The 27,225-nt window shown below is 40.9% G+C and overlaps 3 protein-coding genes across 3 annotated transcripts; 2 read left to right on the forward strand and 1 right to left on the reverse strand.

The window, feature by feature from the left end:
• The first annotated feature begins 422 nt into the window (after positions 1 to 422).
• On the forward strand, positions 423 to 7,473 carry slc25a18 (solute carrier family 25 member 18). The gene is made up of 10 exons (XM_075469377.1): positions 423 to 537; positions 1,550 to 1,929; positions 2,153 to 2,275; positions 3,765 to 3,820; positions 4,028 to 4,118; positions 4,444 to 4,559; positions 4,856 to 5,045; positions 5,457 to 5,629; positions 5,885 to 5,960; positions 6,074 to 7,473. Exons 2-10 carry the CDS (start codon positions 1,910 to 1,912, stop codon positions 6,213 to 6,215), a joined length of 987 nt encoding a protein of 328 aa, XP_075325492.1. The 5' UTR covers positions 423 to 537; positions 1,550 to 1,909; the 3' UTR covers positions 6,216 to 7,473.
• Positions 7,474 to 7,526: 53 nt separating this feature from the next.
• atp6v1e1a (ATPase H+ transporting V1 subunit E1a) lies at positions 7,527 to 11,056 on the reverse strand. The gene is made up of 9 exons (XM_075469378.1): positions 10,702 to 11,056; positions 10,288 to 10,353; positions 10,088 to 10,197; positions 9,513 to 9,579; positions 9,164 to 9,253; positions 9,014 to 9,082; positions 8,790 to 8,884; positions 8,565 to 8,652; positions 7,527 to 8,053 (listed from the first exon to the last, which is right to left on the reverse strand). The coding sequence occupies exons 1-9, from the start codon at positions 10,801 to 10,803 to the stop codon at positions 7,991 to 7,993; spliced, it is 750 nt and encodes a 249-aa protein (XP_075325493.1). The 5' UTR covers positions 10,804 to 11,056; the 3' UTR covers positions 7,527 to 7,990.
• A 320-nt stretch (positions 11,057 to 11,376) lies between these two features.
• Positions 11,377 to 27,218, forward strand: bcl2l13 (BCL2 like 13). The gene is made up of 7 exons (XM_075469379.1): positions 11,377 to 11,521; positions 12,463 to 12,667; positions 14,445 to 14,534; positions 15,149 to 15,305; positions 17,472 to 17,544; positions 17,707 to 17,835; positions 24,249 to 27,218. Exons 2-7 carry the CDS (start codon positions 12,526 to 12,528, stop codon positions 25,365 to 25,367), a joined length of 1,710 nt encoding a protein of 569 aa, XP_075325494.1. The 5' UTR covers positions 11,377 to 11,521; positions 12,463 to 12,525; the 3' UTR covers positions 25,368 to 27,218.
• The last annotated feature ends 7 nt before the right edge of the window (positions 27,219 to 27,225 follow it).

Genomic DNA, 27,225 nt, shown 5'->3' on the forward strand with positions numbered 1-27,225 from the left:
TTTGACAACCTTTTCTTTTTGGCATTTTCCCCAGTGTTAAAATACCCCAAACAATGCGAATGACACTGGATATTACTATTAGTAGTAATTGGAAGTCTGTGAACATTTGGGACATTCAGGTTGCCTAGAGGTCTTATGTAATCCCAGGACTGCTGAACAGAGAGCTCATTACTGATGGGCAACTTTTTGTACTTCTGTTTTTGTTGTGTATATATAGATAGAAATACGCAATTAATTCTAATTATCGATATTTGTCACTGCTGTCTGTTGTGTGGAGGTACTGAGCTGGCAGCTCCGCAGGCATGAGTTCATGTCGAGTTGTGTTAGTGTGGAGCCGAGTTGCTGGGGCTGTCACACTGAGAGTCACCACGAGAGGGAGGGACTTAGGCAGCAGGACAATGCTGGTGTTTGTGCAACGGCCCCTGAGTGGCGGCTGGTTCTCTCAGATCGCTCTCGCTTGACTACCACTGCTGCAAGCACTGTTGAAGTGAAAGAAAGTGGACCGCTTGATCCTGCGTGTGGAATGCCTCGACAGAGGTAAGATCCTACTTCCCAACTACTGAGTCTCTGTGATGGATGGAAATTAAGTTTTTGTAAGCGGTCTCATGGGGCTTGTGCCGCGTGACCGGGGAGCTCCAGAGCAGTTTCAGGGGGAAACTGGAGGTTGGCTTGGGGTGAGGCACCCTTGTCTGTGTTTTGGCAGGGTCACTGCTGTGAGTGAATGGAACTGAAAGAAAGTTTCACAGAAAGAGGCTCAGTGAAAGGCATGTGTAGAATGTGACTAGGCTTCAGAGGAAGAGACAGAGCACAGAAGTATAAAAAAAAAAAAAAAAGACAAAAACGCCTTTAAGATGAAATTGGTGAGTTGTTGGGAGACGACCCCGAATGATACAAAGCGCAAAAACCGAGACAGACAGTAGATAAAAAATCTACTGTTTGTAGAATATCCTTGCCCATCTTCTCCACTTAGAGTAATGGAAGCAGTATGATTGAAGGTTTACAAAGGTAAAAATAGAGACAGCATGGAGGTGGCGAGATTAAGAGAGAGATTAATTACAGAGCTGCGAAAAGAGGTAGGTCAGAATGGGAAAAAGCTGAAAAAGCGTGGACAAAAATGACAACATGGTAAAAGAAAGCAAGTGATTAGGTTTCCACTGCATTTGTATGGTCTGTCAAAAACATATTTCTCAAGCAAGACCACATATTATTGAACTTTATGAAAGTAAAATTAAGTCTAAAAAAAACTGTTAGACAATCTTTAAATCTTTCTTCAAATGTCATTTTCAATTTATAGTAAAAACTATTTCAAATGCAGTACAAAGAGAACTGCAGGCCCCTCATTTTTAGTCCCCCCCCTCCCTGTTAGATCAAATCCCTTTTAGCTGACAGATTACAGAGACTCAAGATGTTCTTTCTCTGTGTGGTAGTTCTAGGATATACTGCCATTCAGATTTCTGAATGACTCGCTCTAGGTTTTTTTTCTTTCAAATCTGATATTACAACCATTTGATCCTTATTAACTGCATGTGTTTTGTGTGTGTCCATACAGTGGGCGCGAGATCCGGTTTTGACGTGTACAGTACAAGTACATCAAAGCAGAAAGGCTGGCTGAAGGAAACATATCAAGTGCCTCTTCTTTTTGGCCACAACAGAAAAGAGGGCGTCCACCCATGCAGTACCAGAGAGAAGTAGGAGGCGGTCCTGTTTTACCACATTAAAATAGACCGAGAGCAGCATTTGTGGCGTGGGTGGGCAGGTGAAGGGCTGAGCTGTGGTTACATCTTTGGGCTGTGTGCTGAACTGAGGTACAGAGGGGGGAAAAGGAAGAGGACAAAGACGGGAAGAGTAGGTGAAGAGAACGAAGGTGTGGAGGGAGCCCAAAGCCCAATACAGCCCAAATACAGGCAGGATGGGAGAGAAGAAAGTTAGGTAAGTAGCTATATACTGTAGTTGTTTAGCTCAACCAAGATGCTTCTCTCTTAATGTTGGACTTTTTGATGCTGTGGTGTGTGGCTCCAATCCTGAATGTGTCCAGTTTATCTGCATCTTTGCCCATGAACAATTTTTACATTTTCACAGTTGGTCTTGGTGACTTTGCATAAAAAGGTTTGTTTTTGCTGTATGCGTGTCTCTAATGTTGATCCCTTCCCAGTCTCCCTGCTAAGCTGATTAATGGGGGCGTGGCAGGCCTGGTTGGTGTGACATGTGTATTTCCTATTGACCTGGCAAAGACCCGCCTACAGAACCAGCAAGGCGTCCAAGTCTACAATGGAATGTGAGTGGGGGTTCCCCGGTTCGAGATAATCTGCTCCTGTAATTGATATGTCAAATTTAAAGATAGAGGGTTTAACATAATGCTATTTGTTTTTGCTCTGGTTTCCTCAATTCTATTCACAAACATTTTGTCCTACAACCAAAAACCAATATCAAAGCTTCATCTTCTTAAAGTATCAATATCCTCCTGGAAGTGAATGGTTTTGCATGAGGTTTCTGGTTAAAGCTGCGGTCGGCAACTTTTTTTTTGTCATATTAGCTTGAACTGTCATGGGATTCTGGAAGTAGAATATTAAATAGGCTGTTTAGGAAAAATAACGAAATCTGTAGTTCCCTCTGAAGCCTGTAATCATGCTTGCAAAAATCGAGCGCTCCCGGCTGTTTTTAACCAATCAAGTTAGGGTGGAGGAATCCTACCTGTCAATCACAGCTTGTGCACACGCTGCTGAGCGTGAGTCTGCCCCAGCTTGTGTGCGCTCACACTGGTGTGAACTCACGTGCACAACCTCGTCCACAGAAGGGGAGGGGTTTGGGGGGCGATTCGGAGCTTGTTAGAGGTTGGGGGAGGGACCTGAAAGTTGTATCAGTTCGAATTTTCCGACTTTAGACTCGCAATTTTGAAAACCTGCCGACTGCAGCTTTAACAAAACTCACTAATTTGAGTTACACACACACACACACACACACACACACACACACACACACACACACACACACACACACACACACACACACACACAAAACAGTATAATTTAAATCACATCTCTATGCTATTCCATGGCATGTCCACGGTGGAGCAGTCAAGCAAGATACACTTTTTCTCATATTTCGTTTTCGTTTTACGCAAGTTCATACAAAACTCACTCGTTGTTGTGCGTTTTGATTGGCTGCCATGGTAACGTTAAAGCATTTAATTTAGTTGTTAAACCTATTTAAAACCCTATCAATTTTCAAATAATTGCTTTAATCATATAATCTGAGACAAAATCATGTGATGTTGAGAAGAAGACATACAGACTCTGTGTCCTTAAAAGACCCTGAAATATAAACGGCACACATCTGGTGAGCATCAGTACTGCTGGCTGGTCGGGCGTGGCCATTCTGTTTGTGTTCAGCAGCCTGTGGTTTTCCACTGTGAATCAGACATGGAAAATAGCCTTGATCATTTATTCCTTTCAAGGCACTGTTAAAAAGCTAGTAACGTTTTTATTTTCTCTGAATAAAAATATCTAAATCAACATAACTGATACCACTGTTCTCTTTCTGGTTTGCTATGAAAACAGAAGAGGTACTTATGGGAGATTTGGGTACAAGTCCAGGCATATACTTTGGGAGGATTTGACCTAAATGTCTGTCTGTTAATGGTGGTAATCTGTCTGTTAAAGTTAATGGGGAAAGATATGGATACTTTTAAAATTAACCTTATAAATTCACTATTTTATATGAACAACAATAAAGCATAAGTCATTTTGTTTTTCTTGTATTTAAAGGTTTGACTGTCTGGCTAAGACTGTACGCTCTGAGGGCTACTTTGGATGCTACAGAGGTATTATTTGGATTTCTAACTCATGTGACAAACAGCACTTGTGATTTATAAGTAATCTTACCAGTAATGCAGTTGTTTTTCCTGCAGGATCTAAATCTTTTTATCAAAATAACCGGCAGTTACTGCAATTAGTTTCCGGTCCTAAGCTGTTGTTTAGGTCTGTTCTATTTGTGAACCTTAGTGGAAACTGTTGTTTGTCTCCTCCAGGTGCAGCAGTGAACCTCACACTAGTTACACCAGAAAAAGCAATAAAACTAGCTGCCAACGATGTCTTCAGACAGAAACTATCAAAGGATGGGTAATTTATTTCCCCTTCACTTATAATATAATATGATGCATCCATATTAAACAAGATTGGACAATAGATTTGTCTCAAACAAAGCCTCTAATGTGCTAAACGGGCAACCTCGTAGTACAACATAAATCTAGGATTTTCAAAGGCCTTGGCAAAATAAACCCATTCCTGCATTAACTTAATGGGACAAAACAACCACGACTACTTACACAAAATGCTACATATCTCAAGTTTGTGTGTTTGCTCAAACAAATTTTGGAAGGATTGCATCTTCTTTGTTGGAATGTTTCATTGTATATCCGCTACTGATAATGCTCTGTCTCCAAAGGCATTTGCCCCTGTGGGGGGAGGTACTAGCAGGGTGTGGGGCCGGGACCTGTCAGGTGGTGGTAACCACTCCCATGGAGATGCTCAAAATCCAGCTCCAAGATGCAGGAAGGCTTGGTGAGTTGTATGTGGGATTCAACACTAACGTCGTAGAGCTAATTGAGCTGATACGTATTTTCTTTTTGTCAATTATTATTATATTTACAGTTTGATCGATTTTGCACAAGTTCATATAATGTTTCCAAATAAACAAGTTCCAGTATGGTTGTTCACATTTCGTTCACAGATGTTATTGATTATTCCAAATTAAGACAGCCAAAAACAGAAACAGAAGGCATCTGCGGTGACTGCTGCAGGACTGGATTAACCTCTGTGAGTTTTCTAACCTGAGATGGTTTCTGTTTATCCATTAGCTGCACAAAGGACGGTGCCAACTCCAGCTCAGGCAGCTGCTCCCGGTCCGGCTCCATCATTGGTCGCCCCCCCACCGCAAGCCCAATCAATTCCCCCACACAGGCCCTCAGCCACTGGCATCACTGTGGAGCTCCTGAAGACTCAAGGCCTGGCTGGTCTCTACAGGGGGGCAGGAGCTACGTTGATGAGGTTGACATACAAAGAAAGACACTCACTCTCACCCTCTCCCAGTTATATTACTTTTTTAAAAATTGATCATATAGGCTACTGTAAGTCTGACGTTTACATACACTCGCTGTGGCCATACCCATTAATGCCAGGTCAGAACTTTCTTTCAACCTTCCCTTTTTTTTTTTTGGTAGACTCAGATTTCACCTCACATAAGTCTGGCTGAGTTGATTATATTTCCCAACAGATTTGCCAATCAACATTGATCAATCGTGTCCCGCAGCTATGTCTGGTTGTTATGCCAGAGTTGAACTGGTTCATGTCTTTTGTCCCTTCCCTGACCCCATTCTCTTACAGCTGTGTTTTTTTTTTTTAATTTTCTGATTATCTTCTGCCAACCTAATCCAACCGCTTTTAAATCAATATTTTCAGGGACGTTCCCTTCTCAATGATTTACTTCCCACTCTTTGCCAACCTTAATGCGTTGGGCCGAGAGAGAGGCGACGCCCAGGGTAATCTGCAGGCCAAGGCACCATTCTGGCAGTCCTTTGTGGCAGGCTGCTCCGCTGGCTCAGTGGCAGCTGTGGCTGTTACACCGCTGGATGGTGAGTGGAAGACAGACAGAGACAGCAAAGGCAGGGTGGCAGTCACAAATTGGAGCATTTCCTCTCTACTGTAGGGGAATATTATTTGAAGGAGCAGTGATTTTTAAATATGTCTGATAATCAGGAACTGAATTCAGACAAAGTCATTAGGGTGTAAGTGTAAGTGATCTTACAGCTACCATTAAGCTGAAAATAATACAAAACTATAACTCAAAGCCCCTTTGTCACACATTCTTGTTTTAAATATGCACACAGTGATAAAGACCCGTCTGCAGACCTTGCAAAAGGGTGAGGGAGAAGACACATATAGAGGTATTCTTGACTGCACAAGGTAAGACCTCATCCAAAATATTAGTTTTTTTTTTAGTATTCATTAGTGCTAAGAACCTTGCCGCATATTCTGTCCTTGTCTTTCTAGCATTGTCCAATTTGTGCATTTTGCAGACGCATCATGAGGCGAGAGGGTCCGGCGACCTTCCTGAAGGGTGCGACATGCCGTGCTTTAGTCATCGCTCCTCTTTTTGGCATTGCGCAGGGTGTCTACTTTCTTGGAGTGGGGGAGATGATTCTGGATTTTTTGGGATAAGTGTTGAGCATTTGTGGTGGCAGTTGTGATGTTTCTTAAGGATTAACACGCAGCTTACATCTGCACAGAATGAATGAGAAAACTGAATGAAGAGAGAATACACAGAGAAATACAATTACATTCTGCTAACCAAAGGAAGAGAGATAAATAAGAGATTGTACTCACTAAAAAGTGGACTAGAGGGCTTTGACTAATTACATTTCTTTAAGATTTTACATGTTGTCAACAGGGTTGTGTTGGTTAAACAAGGTCCTGAATGTGTGTGTTGGGTGAGACAAATCTGAGGGTTCAGTCTGTAAACCATGTCTTGGTAACCCTGGGGTGCTGCTTGGTGCAATATAACTGGGGCTGATCCTGTTCCTTTCACCCAAGGGAAATAATCTGTCTGGTTGTTATGAAAGCCCAGCTGCATAATATTTGAGGCTGCTAACTAAAATGCCTACCAATCCGACCATTTTCTTTGGTCTGTGCATCGCTATACATTACTGACTAATTCCACTGTATTTGAATCTAATGTTAAATAATGTCTAATTTCAGAGTGTGAGCTGGGCATTGGCTTGACTTCCAAAGCCAGGCATTTCATTCTTCAGTGTGATGTCTAAAACAGGAGTTCAACATCCTCCTGTCTACTCTGTTATGCATTCCTCCCACTCCATCCTGTAGGTCGGGTTGTAATCTTGGATTTTATCCCTGGACTGGAAGGTACAACCTGTCAGTCTCTAAGTCAGCTGTTAATCTAGTGATAATGCTTTAATCCCTGTATTAGCATACAATATACCTTAACAAACAGCTCACTTCCTGCTCAAAAGCCCACAGGTTAAACGTCTGAATCTCTAGGACCTCCTCCTCACCACAGATTGCAAGAGTTTTAATATAACCCAGGGCGGTTAATTTGCCTGCTTAGTTCTGGTTAAAAATTAGTTGCTTTGAATGATGTGTGCAAAATAACTGCAGAAAATGCAATCGCCTTATCACTGCTATTAGTTTCTAAAGAATCAACACTGTAAGTCTTAAATGAATTAAATGTGACTGGTGGTGTTGAAACATTGTTTTGCTACTTTGGTCCACTTTAGCAAGGACAATTCTAATTGTTAGACCCATTGAGGCAGCGTGGCACCTTGTCTTGCCAACTGCCACTACTCAATCCCAATGAGTGTCACTAAAAGCTGGTTTTTTTTGTACATTTTCAATGAAAGACACATTTTGATGTGGTTAGTGTAACTAGGCTACTACATTCTCTCATTGTAGAGTGAACATAGCCCGAGTTAACTGTTTGTTTACAATTTGTAAATAAAGATAATTCATACATAATGATTTCACTGTCACAAATTTATTTCTTTCGAATTCTGCATTGCGCCACGGCAATGCTAAGCATCTCTTTCCAGACACATACACACACACATACAAAAGCAATCTCTTATCTGTAGTTAACACAAAATGTAGATAAATTAAGTGAAAGTGTCTTTGGTTTGTAGCTTGGTTATTCCATCTGAAACAGCTACAGGCAAAGACTTGCAATGCCATTGCAAAATGAAGTAGTAACATAGTCATCTCCCAGAGAGGTAAGTGCATGTAAAAAGCATTTATGTATGATCATTCAGTTCATTAGGATATTCAAAAAGAAAAAAAAAATACATGAACACACCAATTGCATCACATTAAAGGTTTTCTTTAACCCTGATAATTTGGCAAGTTGTTTGACAAGCTCTTCTACATGGTCAGTGGTCACCTTAAAGATTCCACCTGAGTCCACACGGCTTCCTCCCAATCCACCGTTAATCCATGAATTTACGGTTGGGGTTGGCACCAAACAGGCTCACTCTGATTTCAGGCATCATCTGTGAAGAAGGAGGTCGGCATACAGTTAAGAGAGCATAAGGAAAGACCTGAAAAAAACTAATAAAGCACTTAAGAGGAAAAAGAAAGCATGAATAAATGTAAATTTTTTTCTTTAATTGACAATGAAGCGATAATATGTTTGTTTAATTCTTCTAATGTGGAGGAGGCAGGATACATTTGGTCTTAACATGAATAAACTTTATCACTTCAAAAAGCAACACAATAATGACAAAATTAATTTTTACATCTCACCTTAAAATAGTTTCCCCATTACCTACATGATTACTCAAAGCATTGTCCCATTTTAACACAGTTAATAATAATGTAGCGTAACAGTTTGACTGAATCATCAAATTAATTTTATACTCTCAGCTCTTCAAACTTCAGTCAAATAGGTTCACCGGAAAACACGAAGCGCTGCGTTGCCCTCCATAGACGAACGACAGAAACTGCATTTGCCGCTCATAAATAATGATCTGGATTCACAGCACATAATCAAAGTTACTCAACCTGTTGTGCTATAAGTTCAAGCCTGCACTCCAAAGTGTTGGAAACCTTGATCTTCCCGTTGTCATTGTACACTTCAACTCCCCCACAGCTGTTAAAACAGAGGAAACATTTACTGCACAAGAGAACCATCTCAAGTGTGACTAAAAGCAGAGAAAAATGTAATCAGACAATACATTTAAAATCAAGGGCTTGAAGCTTGGGTTAGCAAATATGAGACAATCTTACATGTCAGGTGGAAGAAAACGATTCTCGTCGATTTTGACAGCGATATTGCTCTTGACTGCTTCTTTGTAAATAGGGATGTTCTTATTAACTGCTGCCTGTCAGGTAACAAAAGAGATAACATCACTTCCATGGTCTATAATGCATGTTAAGTCTGTGCTTTCCTAGATAAATTGTAATAATAATAACAATCACAACATACTAGATGACAGTCAGATCAACCCCACCTGAACCAATTCTACATCCTGCTTTCGGCAGCGAATGGTAACTTTTGGTTCCAGCAGCTGGTAAAATCCCTACAAAAAAAGGACAACAAAGAGAACTAATAGACCTGTTGGTTTAAGAGTGTTTTCCTCAACCTCTGCACTATACTGTACCTGAAGCACCAGGCCCTCCAACAGCTTGGAGTACCTATAAGGGTCCTTGGCAATCTCTGCAAGTCCTCGACGGGCCTGATTTAGCATGTCCTGAGACATGAACGCAGACAGAATTTAGAAAAGTCTTATATTTTGCAAATACATTTGAAATCATCATCAATCATGCTCAAATACAAGGACAAACAAAAGCACACCTGCATGCTACTGTCATCTATAAATCTATTAAAAAAGGTTTTGCAGTTAAGATGATGTATGTATTTCAAAAGCTAAATGCACTCTGGTAAATTTGTGCCAAAAAACTGACAACGGATAAATAAATTTGAGAAAGATGCGAGCTGTGATCTCTCACCGTGATCAGGTCATCTCGGACCTTCAGCACCTTTAGCCTCGCTTGGTTCATCAGATTGGACATCTGGCTGAGGAGAGAGGATTACTGTGATTGATCTTAGCTCCTTTATGCAGCAGAGCTATCCGTGCATGTTTTGGCCCAATGAGCCGTCAAACCTGGCAAATTCCCTAAATATATGCAAGATTAAAAAAAAAAAAACTTAAATCTGTAGGTATTTGGGTGAATTGTGAGATGAACAAGCCCAAAAACTGCCTTGCAGAAACAGACAGAGTAAGTATCACACATGAGCTAAAACAAGGAAAATATGGTTTGCATTTATATGGCAACCTCTTTTGTAAAGGATAACAAAGTGCTTTTCGTCAAGCATTTGCATTTCAATGCAAATACCACCAGGTTTGAAGTGTTTAACCCATTGATGCTTTGATATGTGGAGGAACCAGGGTTCAGCTTTCAAGTTTCTGTATTATGTGCAACTCTTTTTCAGATCATGCTCATGTGTATTGAGTGTAAAGAGGTACATTTTCCTTTGACTGGTTTCATTTGTCCAATCTGCCAACAAATAACCCGAAACTCACATTTTCTTGTGTTGTTCAATCTGCTTTTCCTTCTTTTCATAGTATTCCATGATTTTCACCCGCTGAGTCTGCACCAGACGACCTTTCTCAATGTTGAACTCCTCCTCTGCCTGCAAACAAATATGTGTTCATTATCGGTTCATGTTGGCGTGGGGGGGGGGAAAGGACAATCACAAGACTGACAAACAGGCTTCAATTACCTTAGCATCGATTTCCTCGACTTTCTCACTGGCCTCTTGCTCGATGAAAGCCATCATGTGCTTGATCTGCCACAAGAGATAAAATAGCTCGTTCAAATGCTGATGTCTGAATACGTACAACCTATTTTTTGACTGTCTGGTGGAGACCAAACATGTTTAAATGAGCCTTGTGTGTGCAAAGAGAACTTTTTTTTAATGATTGACAAGAAATGTGAAGTTGTTGACATCACTTTCAATATGCGTGTATGCAACGCGCTTTAATGCAAAAGAGCTATGACAAAAAGAGTGAAATACTAAAACTATCGGTTAAATAAACGCAAAGCAGTTGTTAAACAGCTTCACGTCCACATTTTGCGTCCGTTAGCTGTGTGTTGACAGTTTGTAGTGTTTTGTCGACGCGATGAACCATCTTACCTGTTTCTGAACATCAGCATCGGTGAGCGCCATGTCTATTTTAATGCGTTTTGCTATATGAAGTCTGAAAAAATAATCCAACAACTTCGGAACCACTTTCATAGACAACAGAAACGGGAACGGTCGACGGGACGGACTTTTCTTCTAAGTTTCTAGTCGAGGTTGCTAAACGTGACGGAACTAAACTGATACAAACTTTCAAAATAAAAAGGAAGGTCGAGTACTCAGAACCTCTCGTTTCACATGTCTTATAGTTTATATAGCTAACAGATTTTTTTCTTGTAATCGTACACCTTTAACTATTAGTGGAATAACACAAAACTTTTCTTATTTTGGTCACTGACCATGACTGCAGTGACTCCAGGTAAAGAAAATGCTGAGAGGGCGTCACCTGATGATACTGTCTATTATCTGATTTTATTAAACTTCTCTACTTCCTGTAGAGGAGACGAGCATCATTTAAACGCTTCACGTTGAACCCAACTCGTGCACTCACGGTTGCTAGGATACGCTTGATTAATGCTTCTTTCGCCCTACAAAACTACAGAGGGAAGATTTACGTTACTTTTATCGTTTATATTAGAGCGACCAGTGTTTGTCGGCTAATTTGAGTGTTATTTTGAAGGGTGTCACAGGAACACGGAAGCTTTATTTTCGCTCGCTTATTTTCCATCCAGAGCACATTGTGTACTGTGCTTCTGTGCTATTGCTGCCAACCAGCGGTGATCTGTCGCCTCCAGCTCCTGCTGCAAGAGATTGTGTTGTAAAATTCCCCTCAGATTGTCGTTTGTAAGCACCTGGTTGCCTTCGGACAAGGACGGTAAGAATTAGATAACCGCTGAGCCTGAAATAAGTTGAAATTAAGTTTGGGCATTTCATAATTGTCCTTAAAACGTGTTATGCAAAGCTAGCTAACATGGGATGCATGTGTGCATGGGTGTTCCAGCAACTACTTTTCTGAAAAACGGTGCTTTGAATTGAAGCAGACGCTTGAGCAAATTACCAATTTTGTTAATGAATAAAGACATAGCTATGGCTAATAATTTAGAATAAGCTATATCGTAGTTCATTGAAGCCATGCTTAGATTAAATGAAAATAAGGTTACTGCATTTACTTATATTCTATAAACTGATATGACAACGTATATTAATGATGGATGATTTTGATAACACTGTTTTATTACACCTTATATGATCAACGGCTTTTATTTTGACATATATTACCGGAAGTCTTGTAATAGTATCTGGCTTGACATTTATTAACTTGTGACCCACATGGTGTAACTTCTTCTCAGGAAGGCAATGTGATATGATAAACTATGACATTACAGTGTACCACAGCGAATTTTGAATTTATATTGGACATCTGTGAAGTCAAGATGCTTATAAGAGGGTTATTTTAAAACTTTATACCCACCATGTGTTGTCAGGAAAAAGGAGCAAACTGTACCGTACATCTCTGCCATTTTTCTTCTCTTCTCATTCACCTCCTATGTGGTCCAAAAATTACTTTTATTCAATAAGATTTTAGCTGATTGCCCTTTAAGACATGGGCAGAGTGAAGCTGTCCCCTTGAACAGAGTATGTAGGACACTGAAACTGAGAAGGACATGTGTTTAATGTCATGTACGTAACAGCTGTTCAAGAGTTGAATAACAAATTTCATCGTAAGAAGTCAATCTAGATAAGGATTTGAGTTTAAAAGCCTTGCAACTTGGTATCCGAAACAACTTTTTGTTCTTTTTCTGACTTTTTCCACAGGGAAGACGTCCAGCTTTCACTGTAAGAATTAATGTGCCTGAGAGTCTGACACAAGTCTGTTCAATGGCTGCCTCGGGCTCCACCTCTCGTGCCTCCATCACTGCCACTGTGCCTGAGGGTTTCCATTATGAAACCAAATACATTGTGCTAAACTACCTGGGAATGCTGCCTGTTGATAGATCGCATGCACCGTCTTCAGATCAAGGTGAGAGGAAAGGTATTTGGTCTTTGCATGCACAGAGCACACAAATACATTTGTGTGCACTTGCACACGTGTCTTCAGCATACAGTATTCAGAGTGCGTAAGTGCAAGGCCACCTGTTTACCAGCTCAATTTAGCTCTCTCTGACTTTGGCATGGAAGTGCATTTAGAAGACAAGCGAGCTCACTTTAATGTAGCTGGTGCTTGTGAACAAATTAAAGTCATGTGAGCACCACATAAGCCCAACTACAGTCAATCCAGCGTTCCAATATGGTGTCCATATTGTTTTTCTTTTAAGACGTTTTTGTGGAATCCCTATGATATGACCTCAGGCTTGCATGATTTATTTTTTCATCCTGTCTCCTTTGTGCTTGGGATAGAGAAAATCCAAAGTCTGTGAGTTTGTGAACAGTTCTTGACCTCATGTCTACACAAATGGCCCCTGTCTAACTCTTTCCTTCTGCAAATATACGTCTGCTGTGCAGTGGTTCAGAAATGAAGTGTTCAAGTAAACTGCACCTGCAGGTCATTGTGTTTTCTTTGTGCAAGAAAGATGTGGCTGCACAGTGTTGGTTACGAAATGACTCGCATTAACAAAACACCTAAATTATGATTAAAAATGGGAGAAGCAGTCCTTTTGTTGTAAATGGCAGTTGTGCAGGATGGGAGTTTTAGGCCATGTGTGTCTCTTTCTGAATCATAGTGTATGAATTGAGAAATTTGGAGAAAATGCTCAGGTATTTCGAAAAGGGAAAAGAAGAGACAGGGAAATGTCCTGTCCATTTGTATTCTTGTGTGAGTGATTGAAATGGCCGGAAAGGGGCATTTGAGTGGCTGATCCCTGTTTTCCGCTCGACCCGGTCCACTTTCTGACAGCCTGTCATGTGTAATCACTGTAGGATTACTCGCACACCAATGGACCGAAGCAAAATAGTGGGCTGGCTAGTTGTCTGGTTGAATGCTGAGACAGCACCAAGCTCGGGAAAGAACAACACCGATCCTCAGGGTGTTCATGCACAAGCCGCCGAAACGGGGACAGCAGAGGAAAGGCGAGCACAGAATGTCCTTCTGTTTTTTATTTTTATTTGGGGGAAAAAAATAGTTTCCAGTCATGAAAATGTTACATTGATAAGGGAGGCCTTACCCTCCCTTATCAAAGAACTGCTGAATCTCTCCAAGCTGAATGGCTACTCTGAGTGTGTTTTGTGTGACTTCAAACTTACCTGTGCAGTCTTTGTGGGTTTTTTTTTGTGTTTTTTTTTCACCCCTTGTCACCCCCAGCATTGTAGACTCAATCTTGTTAATAATTTACCTCCACATAAGTTGTTTTGTTGTTGCCTCGTATGCACACAATGATGAAGAATCACAAACAGAGAAGAGTGGGTAATTAAGTGTAATGCGTTTGTTTTAGCTTCAGCTAAACCCGAAAGGTTTGTTCTGCCCTGCAGAAAAATCAGTGTTTACACATGCACAATGCCCTGTTGTCTGTGTTTTTAGTTTTATGTAAAGCATGCAGGCATCGATGACTTGGCGTTATGCAGGAGCCTACAAATGGCCAAGTTTACCCTTTTGATCCTTTAGCAAAAACGATCAAAAGGACACTCAGAAAAATGCAACCAGACATAAACTTCACAAGCAGACAGTCATCACACACTCGCGTACCGACGATACGCACACAATATCCGCTGAAGAAATAAAAACTAGTTATCACTTGGCTGTATTTTATATGGAATCTGAAAAGTAAAGCATCTTCATTTGACGTGTTTTTAATCTCTTTCAGGAGATGCCAGGAATCAGAGAGAGAAGGCCATAATAATAAAGGAGCAGATAGAAGAAGAGCTGAGACAGCTGGAAGATGACATTTCTGCCTGTAAGTTGTTACAAGCGCAGACGCACACAAAACCACGTTCTCTCCCAGTAACAGTAACTGGTGTTGAACAAAATATTCAACCTAGTTCTCTTGTCATTAGTTTTTAGTTAACTATCAAGAAGTCAGTTTTCCTGTATGGTGCAGTTAACATGATTTGCTTGAATAGTCCAAAGCTGTTGGATAGTGTAATACTCATAAGTAACACATAACATAAAGTCCGTTTTAACATTTTTTTTAAGTGTTAATGCTCCCAGATTTTTCATTCAGTTTGTTTGTCTGGACAAAGGAATTCTGAAGTCAATTATTTGTCAGTGCATAAATATGAAACGTATGCTCCAGCAGAGGACTTTGGTTTCTGGACATAAGCACAGCTCTCTGTAGCATGAGTGCTTGTACAGACCACCTCCTTGCTCACTCTGGGTGAGCAAGGAGGTGCTCACTCTGGGTGAGCTTAATGAATGACATCTCTCACTACTCGCAACCAAAAATGTACAAACAATTAAAACTTCCATCTCTCCTATAAATATCAAGGAGCTACTGGTTCATTGCGGCATGTAAATAATTCCTATAAATGATTAGACCTCCCTCTGTCCTGTGCTCTGTGCTGGTTTCAGCCTTTTCTATCACAGGTTTTGACCGCCACACATCGCCTGTGTTCAGTCCAGCCAACCCAGAGAGCTCAATTGAAGACTGCCTTGCTGTGATTGGAGACAAAGTGGCTCAAGATCTTGACACATACCTACCAGAAGCCGTGCAAACACTCCTCACAGGGTGAGTTTGCAGAGCTGTGACTATAGGCCCTCTCAGACGGGCGCTGCTCTCGATTAATCAGAGCTGAACGTGTTGCTGGCTTGTTCGAATGAGCTCTGTGGTGCTCGTCTATAATTCAATTCATTTTTATTTATATAGCGCCAAATACAACAAATGTCATCTCAAGGCACTTAAATAATAAAGTCCAATTCAAGCCAATTGGAATTCAATTAATTGTAATTATAATTATTTATAAAATAATCCAATTTGTTCATATAGAGCCAATTCAAAAACAATTTCCTAGCTAAGGAAACCAACAGATTCCACTGAAAACTTTTTGTTTTTCGGTCCAATCTCCCGGCCTGAGCGTGCCTGAGGCGACTGTGGAGAGAAACGACTCCCTTTTAACAGGAAGAAACCTCTGGCAGAACCAGACTCAGGAAGGGTGGCCATCCGCCTCGACCAGCTGGAGTTTGAAAAGACAGAAAGGGGGGGGACCACTGTAACACCATTCAAAGGATATCTGTTGGAACAGGGAAACACGAGTTAATGACCACAATAAAGTCACATGTACATAAAGAGAGTAAAGTGAGGAAAGGTGTGACAGATGAGGCCCCCCAGCAGTCTGGGCCTATAGCAGCTTAACTATGGGATGTTTCAGGATCACCTGAGCCATCCCGAACTATAAGCTTTATCAAAAAGGAAAGCTTTAAGCCTGGTCTTAAGGTGGAAAGGGTGTCTGCTTCCCGGACATTTACTGGCAGCTTATTCCACAATAGAGGGGCCTGATAACTGAAGGCTCTGCCTCCCATTCTACTTTTAGAAACTCTGGGAACCTCAAGTAAACCTGCAGTTTGGGAACGAAGTGTTCTGTTAGGAAAATATCTTACAATGAGATCTGTAAGATACGATGGAGCTCAGTCATTAAGAGCTTTATATGTAAGGAGAAGAATCTTAGAATCAATTTGCAACCGTAGTGTAAGTCTGAACTCCAACGCTCATATTAACTCACAGGCACACAAAGCAGAGGTGGGTTAATTAATCTGACATTTAACCATGTGTTCACAATCAGCTGTATTTTTTTTTTGTGTTAAGGTTTCGTGCTGTAGGCACACAGACAACTGACTACTCAAAAAAAACAAATCCAGTAAATCGCTGCATAAATCTTAAGAATGTTAGTTATTCCAGTTATATATACCTTTATTCCCCTGGAATGTAAGACTTCACACAGATTTCTTTTTAAAGTGCAGCCATATTATTTTGGATTTAGATGAAACAAAAGTACTTAGAATCTAACCGATTGATCAATGAACAACACCAAACAGTGCGATGAGACTTATCGGATGCCTTCTCACATCATGTGTGACCCGGAAAGTTCTCCCACACCACTCCCCTTCTCCGCTCTCTACACCGGCTCCCTGTGGCTGCTCGCATCCAGTTTAAGACTCTGGTGCTAGCCTACAGGGCAGTGGAAGGAACAGCTCCTTCATACCTCCAGGCTATGGTCAAGCCCTACACCCCTGCCCGACACCTTCGCTCTGCGGCCACCAGGCGCCTGGCTGCCCCCTCACTCAGGGGTCCCTGCGCACGATCGACACGGTCACGGCTTTTCTCTGTTCTGGCACCCCGATGGTGGAACGATCTCCCGACTGATATCAGGACAGCTGAGTCGCCGCCCATCTTTCGCCGCAGGCTGAAAACCCACCTCTTCAGGAAACACTACCCTGATCCGCCCTCTTAGGACATCACCTGCTTCGTCCTAGTTCCTTACGCACTTATTTGTTTCCTGAATTGTCTTTGTTTTCTAAATTGTCTTCCCATCTGTCTAGGTACCTAACTTATAGCACTAGTTTTGCTCTTAGCTGTTTGGTTTTGGAAGGAAATGCACTTATGATTTCTTGTGACCTGAAGTTCTTTTGCCTACCGATGTTGACACGCACTTATTGTAAGTCGCTTTGGATAAAAGCGTCTGCAAAATGACCGTAATGTAAAGAACAAGAACTGGCCAACTCAGTCGTAAGAAATGTAGTTCTTAACCAGAGTGGATGCCATTAAGAGTCTACCATGTTTTACATGGATAAGATTTGCATATTGCGACTGAAATCTTTCTGAGATTTCAGCTGAACTGTTGTTTGAGCGGTGCAAGGATTTGATAATGAGTGTTCAATGATTTCTTTTGTGTTTCAGACATCTGGACTACAATAAATTTAGAAGCACAACATTGGATCTTTCAGCACACACACAGGAAGGCTGGAGCAAGGTGAGTCAGCCATGACTTGTATCGATAGTGCTGTGATTTAAAAAAACAAAACAAAGCCAAGATGTTTCAAATTTGTAATTTGTTTTATTTTTTTGTATGATTTTTGTTTGAGACACCACTGTCTCTCTAATGTATTTTCTTGTCCCTCACGACCATTACCAGGTGCTAGTGCCTCTGGTGCTGCTCCAGGCTCTACAGAGCGAAGGCCAGCCTTTGACAACTCTGTTGCATCTGGGGCTTCGCTGCCTGGAGGAAGACGAGGCTGACAACATCATCCAGCAAGGAGGATGGGTACGTTTTTTAACTGTGTGACAGACAGAAGGCATAGCCAAAGAAATAAGGGGAAAACACTGTACTACACCAATGTACTTTTTGGCTGTAGTCTTATGTAAATCTAAAGTTATATACATGTTTTCATTGCACATCATTTTACATCCCACTCACATTTATGTCCTTGTCGCTGCTTCTCATTAAAGAGACTGTTCGAGTTCATTACAGCATCTAAATTGTAAAAAAAAAGAGTGTGCCCATATTCCCATCATTACAGTAATGAATAAGCACAAGCCCTACCTTGCTTCTGTTTGATGCTGGAACAGATATCTTGAGGTTGCTGATTTTTCACTGGGCGTTGTCATGAAACATAGTTGCTCACTGGGTCAAAAAATGCACATTGTTGTTACTCATTACCTCATTATGACCTGACACGCATAGGTGTGCTTTTACCTCAGAGGCCTGCAGCAGTGCACATGTTGCAACAAGACACAAAAACTGTCAGAACTTTAACAAATATATCAATAAACATTACATTTACATTACTAGTTTCTTCAAAGGCTGTGAAATATATATATATACATTTTTTGTTTTTTTGTTAGTTTTGAATTATCGAGAAAACCTTTAGGGTTTAAGAAGGGCTTTTAAAACAAGCCCTCGGGTCATAATGAGTTGACAGGGAGAGGCAGATGTTACGTTTCAAATGTGTGATAAAGGGAGGGATTAAATAGTAAAAGACGACATTACTGTTTTCCTTACTGTAGAACTACAAAATGAATACACAAATGGGTCTCTAAATAAACTAGGGCTTGGGTGGCATTCTAAAGTATTAACATTGTGTTGGAAACACTAAAATTTGAAGTGTTGTAAAATTGTTTTACCAGATATGTTTTGTTGTTTATTTATTTTTTGCATTTACAATTGTTTTACTACCTTTTTGGCAGCTGTGATAGCAGTGGTAAAAGTACTATTTTAGTATAATGCATATCTTAAATTGCTCAGTGCTCCCGCCAGGTCCATGATGGATTGTTGTGCAAAGACAACAAAGTGAAAAGTGTTTTCCACATTTAGAACGATATGCAGTGTTCTACAATGGCCACTTGGGGGCAGCAGTGAGCTTCAACAACCACGTTAACTATATATTTAGCTTGTTTTCTTTTTTGTTGTTCTTTTGCAACACCAAAATATGATTTTTAAATATCAGCGGCACCTGACAAGCTTCCAGGTGATAGGTTTGGTTTTTCATAAGAAAATCTGTTACTTGCATGTTAAATGATGATAACACAGTTATGTTTTTTGTTATTTATTTTTCTATTCTATTTCTATGTAGATATTATTCGACAGGAAATCTGCTCAGATGAACTACGTGGGGAACTGATCACACATTCCTTAGTTTGTGTGTATCTACCTTAATTGAAACTTGATTTTTGCAAGAAATTAGCTGTACGGTGTTGTAATAAGTAGAGCGCTGCCTGAAGTGTCTCCCTATGAATGAGGTCAAACTGGTGAGTCACGTGACTTTCAATGTTAGCCGTTGCTCCCCTTGCCATTACCTTGCAGTGTTCTGCGTGGTACCATGCAATGTAATGTGGACATAGTGCACTGGCTCTAAACAAAGCCACATTCTTGTGCAGGGTTATGTCACAGGGGATGAACAGATGATGTGTTCGGACAGGATCAGCAATGGAGGGATGAAGAGAAAGGAGGAGGGAGAGAATGTCCATGAGGAGCCTGATGGGGAAGGGAGGGAATCCAAACGAGGGGAGGGGTGAGAGATGAGAGGGCGTTAAAGGACGTGTGCGATATCTAGTGAGAGCAAAGTGAAATCTCTTTTAATTTAACAGCTGCCTGCATGTTACCTTTCCTCAAACTGGCTTCCTACCTCTACTCCATCTCGACGGCTTGCCTGTCTTTTGTGGCTCCCTTTAGTTTTGTGCATTCAAGTGTAAACCACGGACTTCGAGACTTTGCATTGAGGTAGGATGTTTTACTTTGGAACTGCTTGAACAGTGACCTCATTAGTCTTGATGTGTGCATGATTTCTGTGGAACAGTAACTATGTAGAAGTGACAAATTCTCATATGCTGAGTAGGTGTTTCCATAATTGCAATATGGCCACCTCTTGTTTTTTTTTTTTTTTTCTGCAGTTGCACAGCGATGTAGCCTATTAATGTTGCATTAGTTTTTTACTGCACAGACATCAGTCAAATCAAGGCAAAATGCTCATTGGTACTGAATAAGGAACATAATATTTCATTTTTCAATTGTTTTCTGCCTTTTTTTATAATCTATTTAGAATAGTTTTGGTCAATAAATGTAGAAAAATAAAAGTATCACTAATCCGGCTAGGTTTTTTTTAATGTTAAACGTTTTTTCAGGACATTGATGTGACACGCCATGTTGTGTCTGGATGGCTCTTAACAATGCCTGTCAGTTACAGCAGAAATGAGGAAGGATTATTATGACCTTAATGTGGCTTACACTTCATTTGGCTGGAACAAAACCACTCAGACAGTACACAGCCGGAGCTGGGTAGGAGGACCGTGTGATTTGGGAGGGGCAGAAAAAATGGCCTTCATGGTGGAAGAGCACGTCTGGCTACAGTATATTGTGATCTCATTGGCCTGTCATCCTGAAGGGTCACACAGCTGTCCTTCTGACTGAGAAAACTGCTGACCTGAGTGTTAACATCAGTCATTTCATACTGCAGCTCTTGTAAGTTTGATGTAATATGAAGCCTAAAATTTGAAGGTGACACGCTGCCATCTGCACCTGACCTTTGGAGAGGAGAGAGGGAGATAACGAACATGCACATTATTCTTACTGCAGCTTACTTGATAGTTATTTGAAAGTCAAAGCAGCATATCTTCAATGGCAGTCAAATATTTTTTTTATTATCTCTTGTTATGGCATAGAAGCAGGGCTGCTGCAGTGATGATATTTTAAGAACAAGGTTGCTCCAGCCTGGACCCTGTCAGAGCACATCACATTGCATTTTGTACAGTGCAACACTGGTCCCCGCGTTATGCAAGCGCTCGCTCGCCAGCTCCAGGGGGAAAGATGCACATCACTGCGCTACTGAATCAGCATCAAGAGTGGACAAGAGAGGAGGGCATGTGTAAGCTTATGGAGCTCCCAAAATAACTATAATAATCTTCCAAAAACATCATCACCAGGGCCTTCACTGACCCACTTGTAGCTTGCACTAAAACATTGACTGACTGCTGATGTTTAAGAGAGGCAGGCCTCCTTATCTGTGATTCTAGCTGCCACCACAACCCTGTTAATGATCCCTGGCCCAAAAAAATTTGATTTATTACTCTGGTTTTGTCACTGCACGCAACAGCCGATTTTGAGTCAGTGGAAGGAGGGGGGAGAAAAGTTGAGTGCTTAGTGCTTCCTCAAAGTTATCTGTTTCTTTGAATACACTGAAATCTAAAGTTGTCAGAACACCATTCTGGTGTAACCGTTTTGTTGTTGCCTCTGGTTTACACTGTAGTGCTACTAAAAGTCAGGCAGGAGTTTTATGATTGTGAATAATAAGGGAAAGCTCGCAAAACACCACAAAAGAAGCTGCTGATATTCAGAAATGTGAAAAATGGAAATTCCATATATCAAACGTAAACTTTGTTGTGCATGTATTTGTGAATGTGAAAGAAGCCTGGGTTGCCATTTTGTGTGATAATGACTTGATATTTGAAAAAATCCAACTGATATTCCAAGTTATCAAACTGAACATTAATGGCCTTTAATGGTACAGTGGTAAAGTCTCTCGGACTCTCTCAGCACCGTGTTTTAGTCATTTCAGTCAGTTGTTTGATGACCTTTTGAAATCCCTGACCATTAGGAACCGTGATTACATAATCCTCATGAATGTTTAGTGCATATGAGCCAGTGAAACTTACATAGATAAAATAATCCCCCCATTGGAATGTCAGTATATAGAATATTTTGGCATTTTAATGATCACAGTCAAGTGCTGATATAATATAGCAAGTATTTTTAAAATGTCATAGATTTGACTTTTGTTGTCTAATCCTCAAAGACCTTTGTAGTGGAGTAGCAGAGTTTGCCTTTAATATCTGACCAGTGTGATGTTTTAAAGAAGCATCGTCCCAGCTCAGTGAGAGGGAAAAGGCAAAGCAAAGTTAGGTAGGCTGTAAACCTTTGACTCTACAACAAGATGGTGCGCTGCTTTTATGTGAATTGCATCAGCCCTGGGGCGAGGGCGGAGAACAGAACCTGGCGGCTTGACAGAACCTGGCGTTAGTGTGTTTCCCAGCTTTAGCACTGCTGAGGGACAGCACTGAACGTTAAAGAAGGCGAGCTTCAGGGGTAATTATTTGTATTTATATCACTTCTTGCATTTAAGTTATTTGCTTGAGTTGTTGCTTATTATCTTAACTGTAAAATGTAACTGCATGCATGGTCTGATAATTGGTTTGTTCTCTAGAATTCACACTTCCAGCGGTTTTTATATAGCCACAACCTTTAAGATGCATACAAATTCATAAATGGTCCATAGAATGATGCTATAAATGTTAAGAAACCTAGTTTGTGTAGCTCAATGTCACACTCAGTCTGTCTCCTATGAGGCTAAATGTTAGTGTGGATTTTAGATTAGAAAAGACTTCATAGCAGTATACAATCGAAACGGTGGAAGACCACAATTGTAAATCCATGCTATGACTTTTATGACATGGCAACCCTGTCCTGTTGTGTCAAGCTAATGGAGAAGCTGTGTCCTGAGGGTGGATGATTTTGTGAAATACTCCTGCTCCTCCGCATGCAAATCAGCTTATGGAGAATACGAATGTTGGATAACGGTGGAACACTCTGAGATTTAATCTCTTTCCTGCTTCCAGGATACAGCTGCCATGTACCGCACCGAGTGTCCTTGAAAGCTTAAAGGTTATTAAAGAAATAATGTTGATCTAGATCAATACTAGTTCACATACTCGGGTGTGAGATACGATGTGAAGAGCATAATGATTTTAAATGAGTGTGTTGCAGTGGTAGCTGATCTCTGCTGTCAGAATCTGTTTGGCAGTCACTAAAACTTCCTGTTAGACAAACACCTCTGTGCATTGTGTCTGTTTGAATCTCGTCTGTTCAGGTCACACCTATGTGACATTAAGCGTAACAGACAGCAAATCTGCGACTACAGCTGTGCGACAGTGTTTTCTATGTGTGGCATTGTTGCTCTGGTCAATCAAACCTCGCTCTAGGATCTGAAATGTCTCAGCTTGTTGACATTCATGAGTCCTCTGGGGGCTTCAGGGATCTCTATAGTTCCCTTGTGATCACCTTAATGTTGGCGCGTCTTTGTGTTAAATCTCACATCAAACGCTTACTGGAATACAATCTCATTTGTTACACACATCTATGGTCCCCTCAGAATGAACTGTATTGTGTTAGCATGGCAATGTGGAATAATAGACATTTGACAGCTGTTCGATCTGAATTTTTGTGTGTTCTGCCGTGCATCTCACTGCAAGAGACGATCTGGATAGTGCTGAGGAGAAATGCTAATGTGCAACAAGTCCAAAGTTTTTATTGGCTGTGAACCCAGGGCTGTTGCCAGGTTCAATTCTGTTTTGAAACAGAAATTTGGACTGTCATAATATCGGATGTTTATTAGACTATTGCCGTGGCCAAAAACTTTCATGATATCACCATCGCAATAACGACATTTTGGATTCTGCATCACATCACTGCTTGTTCAATAAAATGGAACTATATAGCTGTTAGGAATACTCAGTCATGTTAAATATGTTCTGAGTTCAAATGTGCATCCGGCAGTCCTTGTCATTCTATAAATTTACTTGTACATATTTTGCCCCAGCTGCTCTCTTCTGTCTTATTCCCGTCCACATGATTCTATGACATACCTGTTATATCTTAAGAGATCACTCATTGGCCGAGAAGGCTGACTTAAAACGGTGCAGCTTATATTTTTAGACTGTTGTTCTGCAGAGATTTCAACTTAAAAGTTAAATCTCACTCAGTGTTTGCAACATTAACAAATAAGAAAGATTCTTTTGGTATCTCGTGGTCAATTTATTTTATTACATTGTTACCCTGCCTAATGACAATAAATCTGTCCTGATGACATGACATTTTCTTATCTTTCTACATGTCAGCACGCACTTTGCAGTTCTGTATGTGATCGTACTCTGCCATTTAAAGCTTATTTCTTACTGTTGTGCTCAGTGTTGTGGGTTTCTTACTGTAGTGAAGCGTCACTAATAAGTCACTTTGGATAAAAGTGTCTGCTAAAGGACTAATCGTAAATGTCTTCCATTTAATGAGCAAGTGTATGATAAAATACAGCTGCTGTGACTTTAATTTGATGTCACCTCTGCATTGTTAATTCTCCTGTAATGGCATCCGCACTTATGTACATCATCTTTGTTCCTGTCTGTGTACCACAGGGTGAAATATACAGCTTTGTGTCAGAGGAAGAGCGTGGCGTAACCATTGCCGAAGACAGCAACGACATTTACATCCTCTCAGGGGAGCAGCATCGTGACCAGCTTAGCCCTCCCTCGTTGCTGCTCTGCACAGGAAACGACAGCAGTGAACAGAGCTCCTGGCAGACAGAAAGCTTACCTGTGTCTCTGGCTGGCCACGAGTCTTGGGCACAGGTTAGTGCAATGGACCCCGAAGATGTCAAGAGCCTGGACAGCAATGAGGGCGTGGCTCTGGCTGAGGAGCGCAGTGAGAACAACTCCTCAAACTCAGACATTGTCCACGTTGAGCGCGAGGAGGCTGAGCTGCTGGAGGAGGGCAGTGAAGTTGGACTGATAGAAGACAGCATGATGAGTGTTTTAGGCACAGAGAGTGACCTGGCTGCACTCAGGGCGGAATTTGGCGACCAGACTACAATTGTTCCAGTGTCAGCCAGGGCAGACTCCACCCCACCTGCATCTCTGATTTCATTAGAGGAGCCAGTTGTGATAGAGACCCCTGCAAGCTTGTCTGCAGAGCCTTCCTTCATCTCCTCAGAACCAGAGCTGCTTCCTCCTGTACCAGAACCTGCTGCTCCCCCTGAACCCGCTGCACCTTCGCCTGTTCCTGCAGTAAAACGAGAGCATGAGCCAGAACCAGCTGTTGCCACTTCCCGAGTGCCTGCAGAGGTGGCAACCCCATCTCTTGCCAAGGAAATCACTACAGCACCGGCAGAGCCTGAAGCTACATCAGAACCAGTCTCTGCACCTGAGCCTGTCACAGTGCCTCACCAGCCAGAACCAGAGGCTGCAGCACAGCCAGAAACCACAGCGACTGCACCTCCAGCCGAAGAACCTTCAGTGGCCCGTGTGGAAGCCCCAGTTGCGGAGGCTGCAGTGATCCCTATTGAAGCCCCAGCTGTGGAGGCACCTGTGGAATCCCCAGTTGAAGAGGTACCAGTGGCCCCTGTGAAAACCCCCACAGAGGAGGCCCCAGTGCAGCCTGAGCCAGCGGCAGAGCTGTCGATGCTGCTTTATGGAGGTGCTGTGCTGGTGCTCCTTGCTGCTGTGGCATACGGTATCATACGCTTCAAGAGGAGATAGAAAAGGAAAATGTTGCACTGAAGGGAGGAGCATGCAGCATGAAAAGATACTTAGATAGAAATAAATGTATTAATATGCACATGATGGGACTCTCCTTTCTGATTGTACCAGATTTGTTTTTGTAATTTTGAAGGCTTAAACTTTGAAAGTGCCCCTCAGCCAACCAAAATTTCATCTCATCTACAACATTACTGCTGGAAGTCATGGCTGCTTAATTCCACGCAGTGCAAATGCAGACAGGAACTCAGTACACTCAGTATCTACTTTACTTATAATTCTAGTTTTTCTGTCTGGGTTCAGTTAGAGGTTTGTCTCTGAATTCTTTTTAACTCCAACCTTATATTACTTGTAGGAATTTGTGTATGTGTGTGTTCATCTTCTGCCAGTTCTGTTTTTCTTATGTAAGATTTGCAGACTGTCTCATAGATAAAGTAAACCTCAAGGTCACTTAACGTTGCTCTGACTTAGTTTTTGTTTTTTTTAGCTACTCCCTCTTTCTATGCAACAAAGTGGAATTTAGATTTTCCTTATAAACTGTGAAGAGTAATTCTTAAATCAAGTGTATGGTGTGGAAATGTAATGAATCATTTTGTGTAATTGTGAAATCACTTCAGACACAGTCCAGGTCTGTTGGACTAATCTTTCCACGTTACACAAGGGACTTTTTTTTGTGAATGAATACATTAAAGGTTTTGCTCAAGGATGGATTTAAACATTTATGTGTTCAAAGGTATGCTGCTATGGCGACATTCATTAGAAATGATTCATCAAACATTGTGTTATACCTCCAAGATGCTGAGTCATTCTTCTGACATCATTAGTATGTACAACTTAAAGTACTCTTAAGATTACTTTTAAATTTAATAGAGTAGGTAAGTAACTTATTGCTGAACAGTTTCCCCTGTTTCCATCATGCTTACAGTACTTTATATTTCTTAAAAATATCTGGTCTTTTTAAACAGCTCTACCTTATGTTTGCTATTCAAGAGTATCTCAACTTTATCCATCATTTCTGAATATTAGAGCAGTAATTAGTCTGGAAAAGGAAAACAGCAGGAACATGACTACATGAATTCAGTCTTATCTTTTGAAGAATAAGTATTTTATAGTCTGAATTATTGGCTGAGCAACTCGTTTCTCAATCGAGCACCATCTGTTTAGTCCTCCTGGTAGCTTAGTTCTGCTAAGTACATGTACATGCTATCTATACCAGCGACAGTATATTGTAGCCATACCTTACCGTAGGAAATTAGTCTTCAGGCAACTGTGCAGCCTTGAGAGCCAACATGGATTCTTTAGTTGACTAATAAAACAGCATCCATCAGTTGATGTGATTCCACATATTCTATTAGAATGTCAATATTTGGTTTCAAAGTAAATTGTTAGAAAAGACTGAAACTTTAACTCTTTTGGGTTATACTTAAGTTAGTTTTTGATTATCACAAAGCTATCAAAATGTCAGTTAATGTTTAAGAAATAGTTTCTAAATGTATGTGAACCTGTCTGAAGTTTGTTTCCCACTCAGACAAAACCAAAAAAATAAGGTCACATTTCATCTGCACTTGATAATTTCAGTAGTTGTCTTTTAGGTTTGGGGGATATTTTGGTTCCATCAGTCAGTAGAAAACAATAAATCAGCCTTTGCTTCTTTAACATGTTCCATTTTGACTTTATTTGATTCAGAAATGATGTTTTCATGTCTGTCTTAGAATTACTGATTAATGTTGATCAGCTCAAACTATGCTGCTGTCAAAGGGAAACTTAAAGTGTAGAGGATTTGTGTTAAAAAGGCTCCCAAACATGGCACTTTGTACCTTGAGTTTCCAAGAATAAAAAGACCAAACAACCCAAGAGTCCT

The sequence above is a fragment of the Odontesthes bonariensis genome, chromosome 7, assembly GCF_027942865.1.
Source record: "Odontesthes bonariensis isolate fOdoBon6 chromosome 7, fOdoBon6.hap1, whole genome shotgun sequence".
Lineage (NCBI taxonomy): Eukaryota > Metazoa > Chordata > Actinopteri > Atheriniformes > Atherinopsidae > Odontesthes > Odontesthes bonariensis.

Bases quoted from the DNA above. Each gene is read 5' to 3' on its own strand.
- slc25a18 (XM_075469377.1), top strand. From the start codon at position 1,910: ATGGGAGAGAAGAAAGTTAG. The intron at 3,821-4,027 runs GTATTATTTGGA...TGTCTCCTCCAG, and splicing joins CTACTTTGGATGCTACAGAG to GTGCAGCAGTGAACCTCACA. The intron at 4,119-4,443 runs GTAATTTATTTC...CTGTCTCCAAAG, and splicing joins CAGAAACTATCAAAGGATGG to GCATTTGCCCCTGTGGGGGG.
- atp6v1e1a (XM_075469378.1), bottom strand. From the start codon at position 10,803: ATGAAAGTGGTTCCGAAGTTGTTGGATTATTTTTTCAGACTTCATATA. The intron at 9,254-9,512 runs GTGAGAGATCAC...TTCATGTCTCAG, and splicing joins TCCGAGATGACCTGATCACG to GACATGCTAAATCAGGCCCG. The intron at 8,653-8,789 runs GTAAGATTGTCT...CTGTTTTAACAG, and splicing joins CGTTTTCTTCCACCTGACAT to CTGTGGGGGAGTTGAAGTGT.
- bcl2l13 (XM_075469379.1), top strand. From the start codon at position 12,526: ATGGCTGCCTCGGGCTCCACCTCTCGTGCCTCCATCACTGCCACTGTG. The intron at 12,668-14,444 runs GTGAGAGGAAAG...AATCTCTTTCAG, and splicing joins TGCACCGTCTTCAGATCAAG to GAGATGCCAGGAATCAGAGA. The intron at 17,836-24,248 runs GTACGTTTTTTA...TGTGTACCACAG, and splicing joins TCATCCAGCAAGGAGGATGG to GGTGAAATATACAGCTTTGT.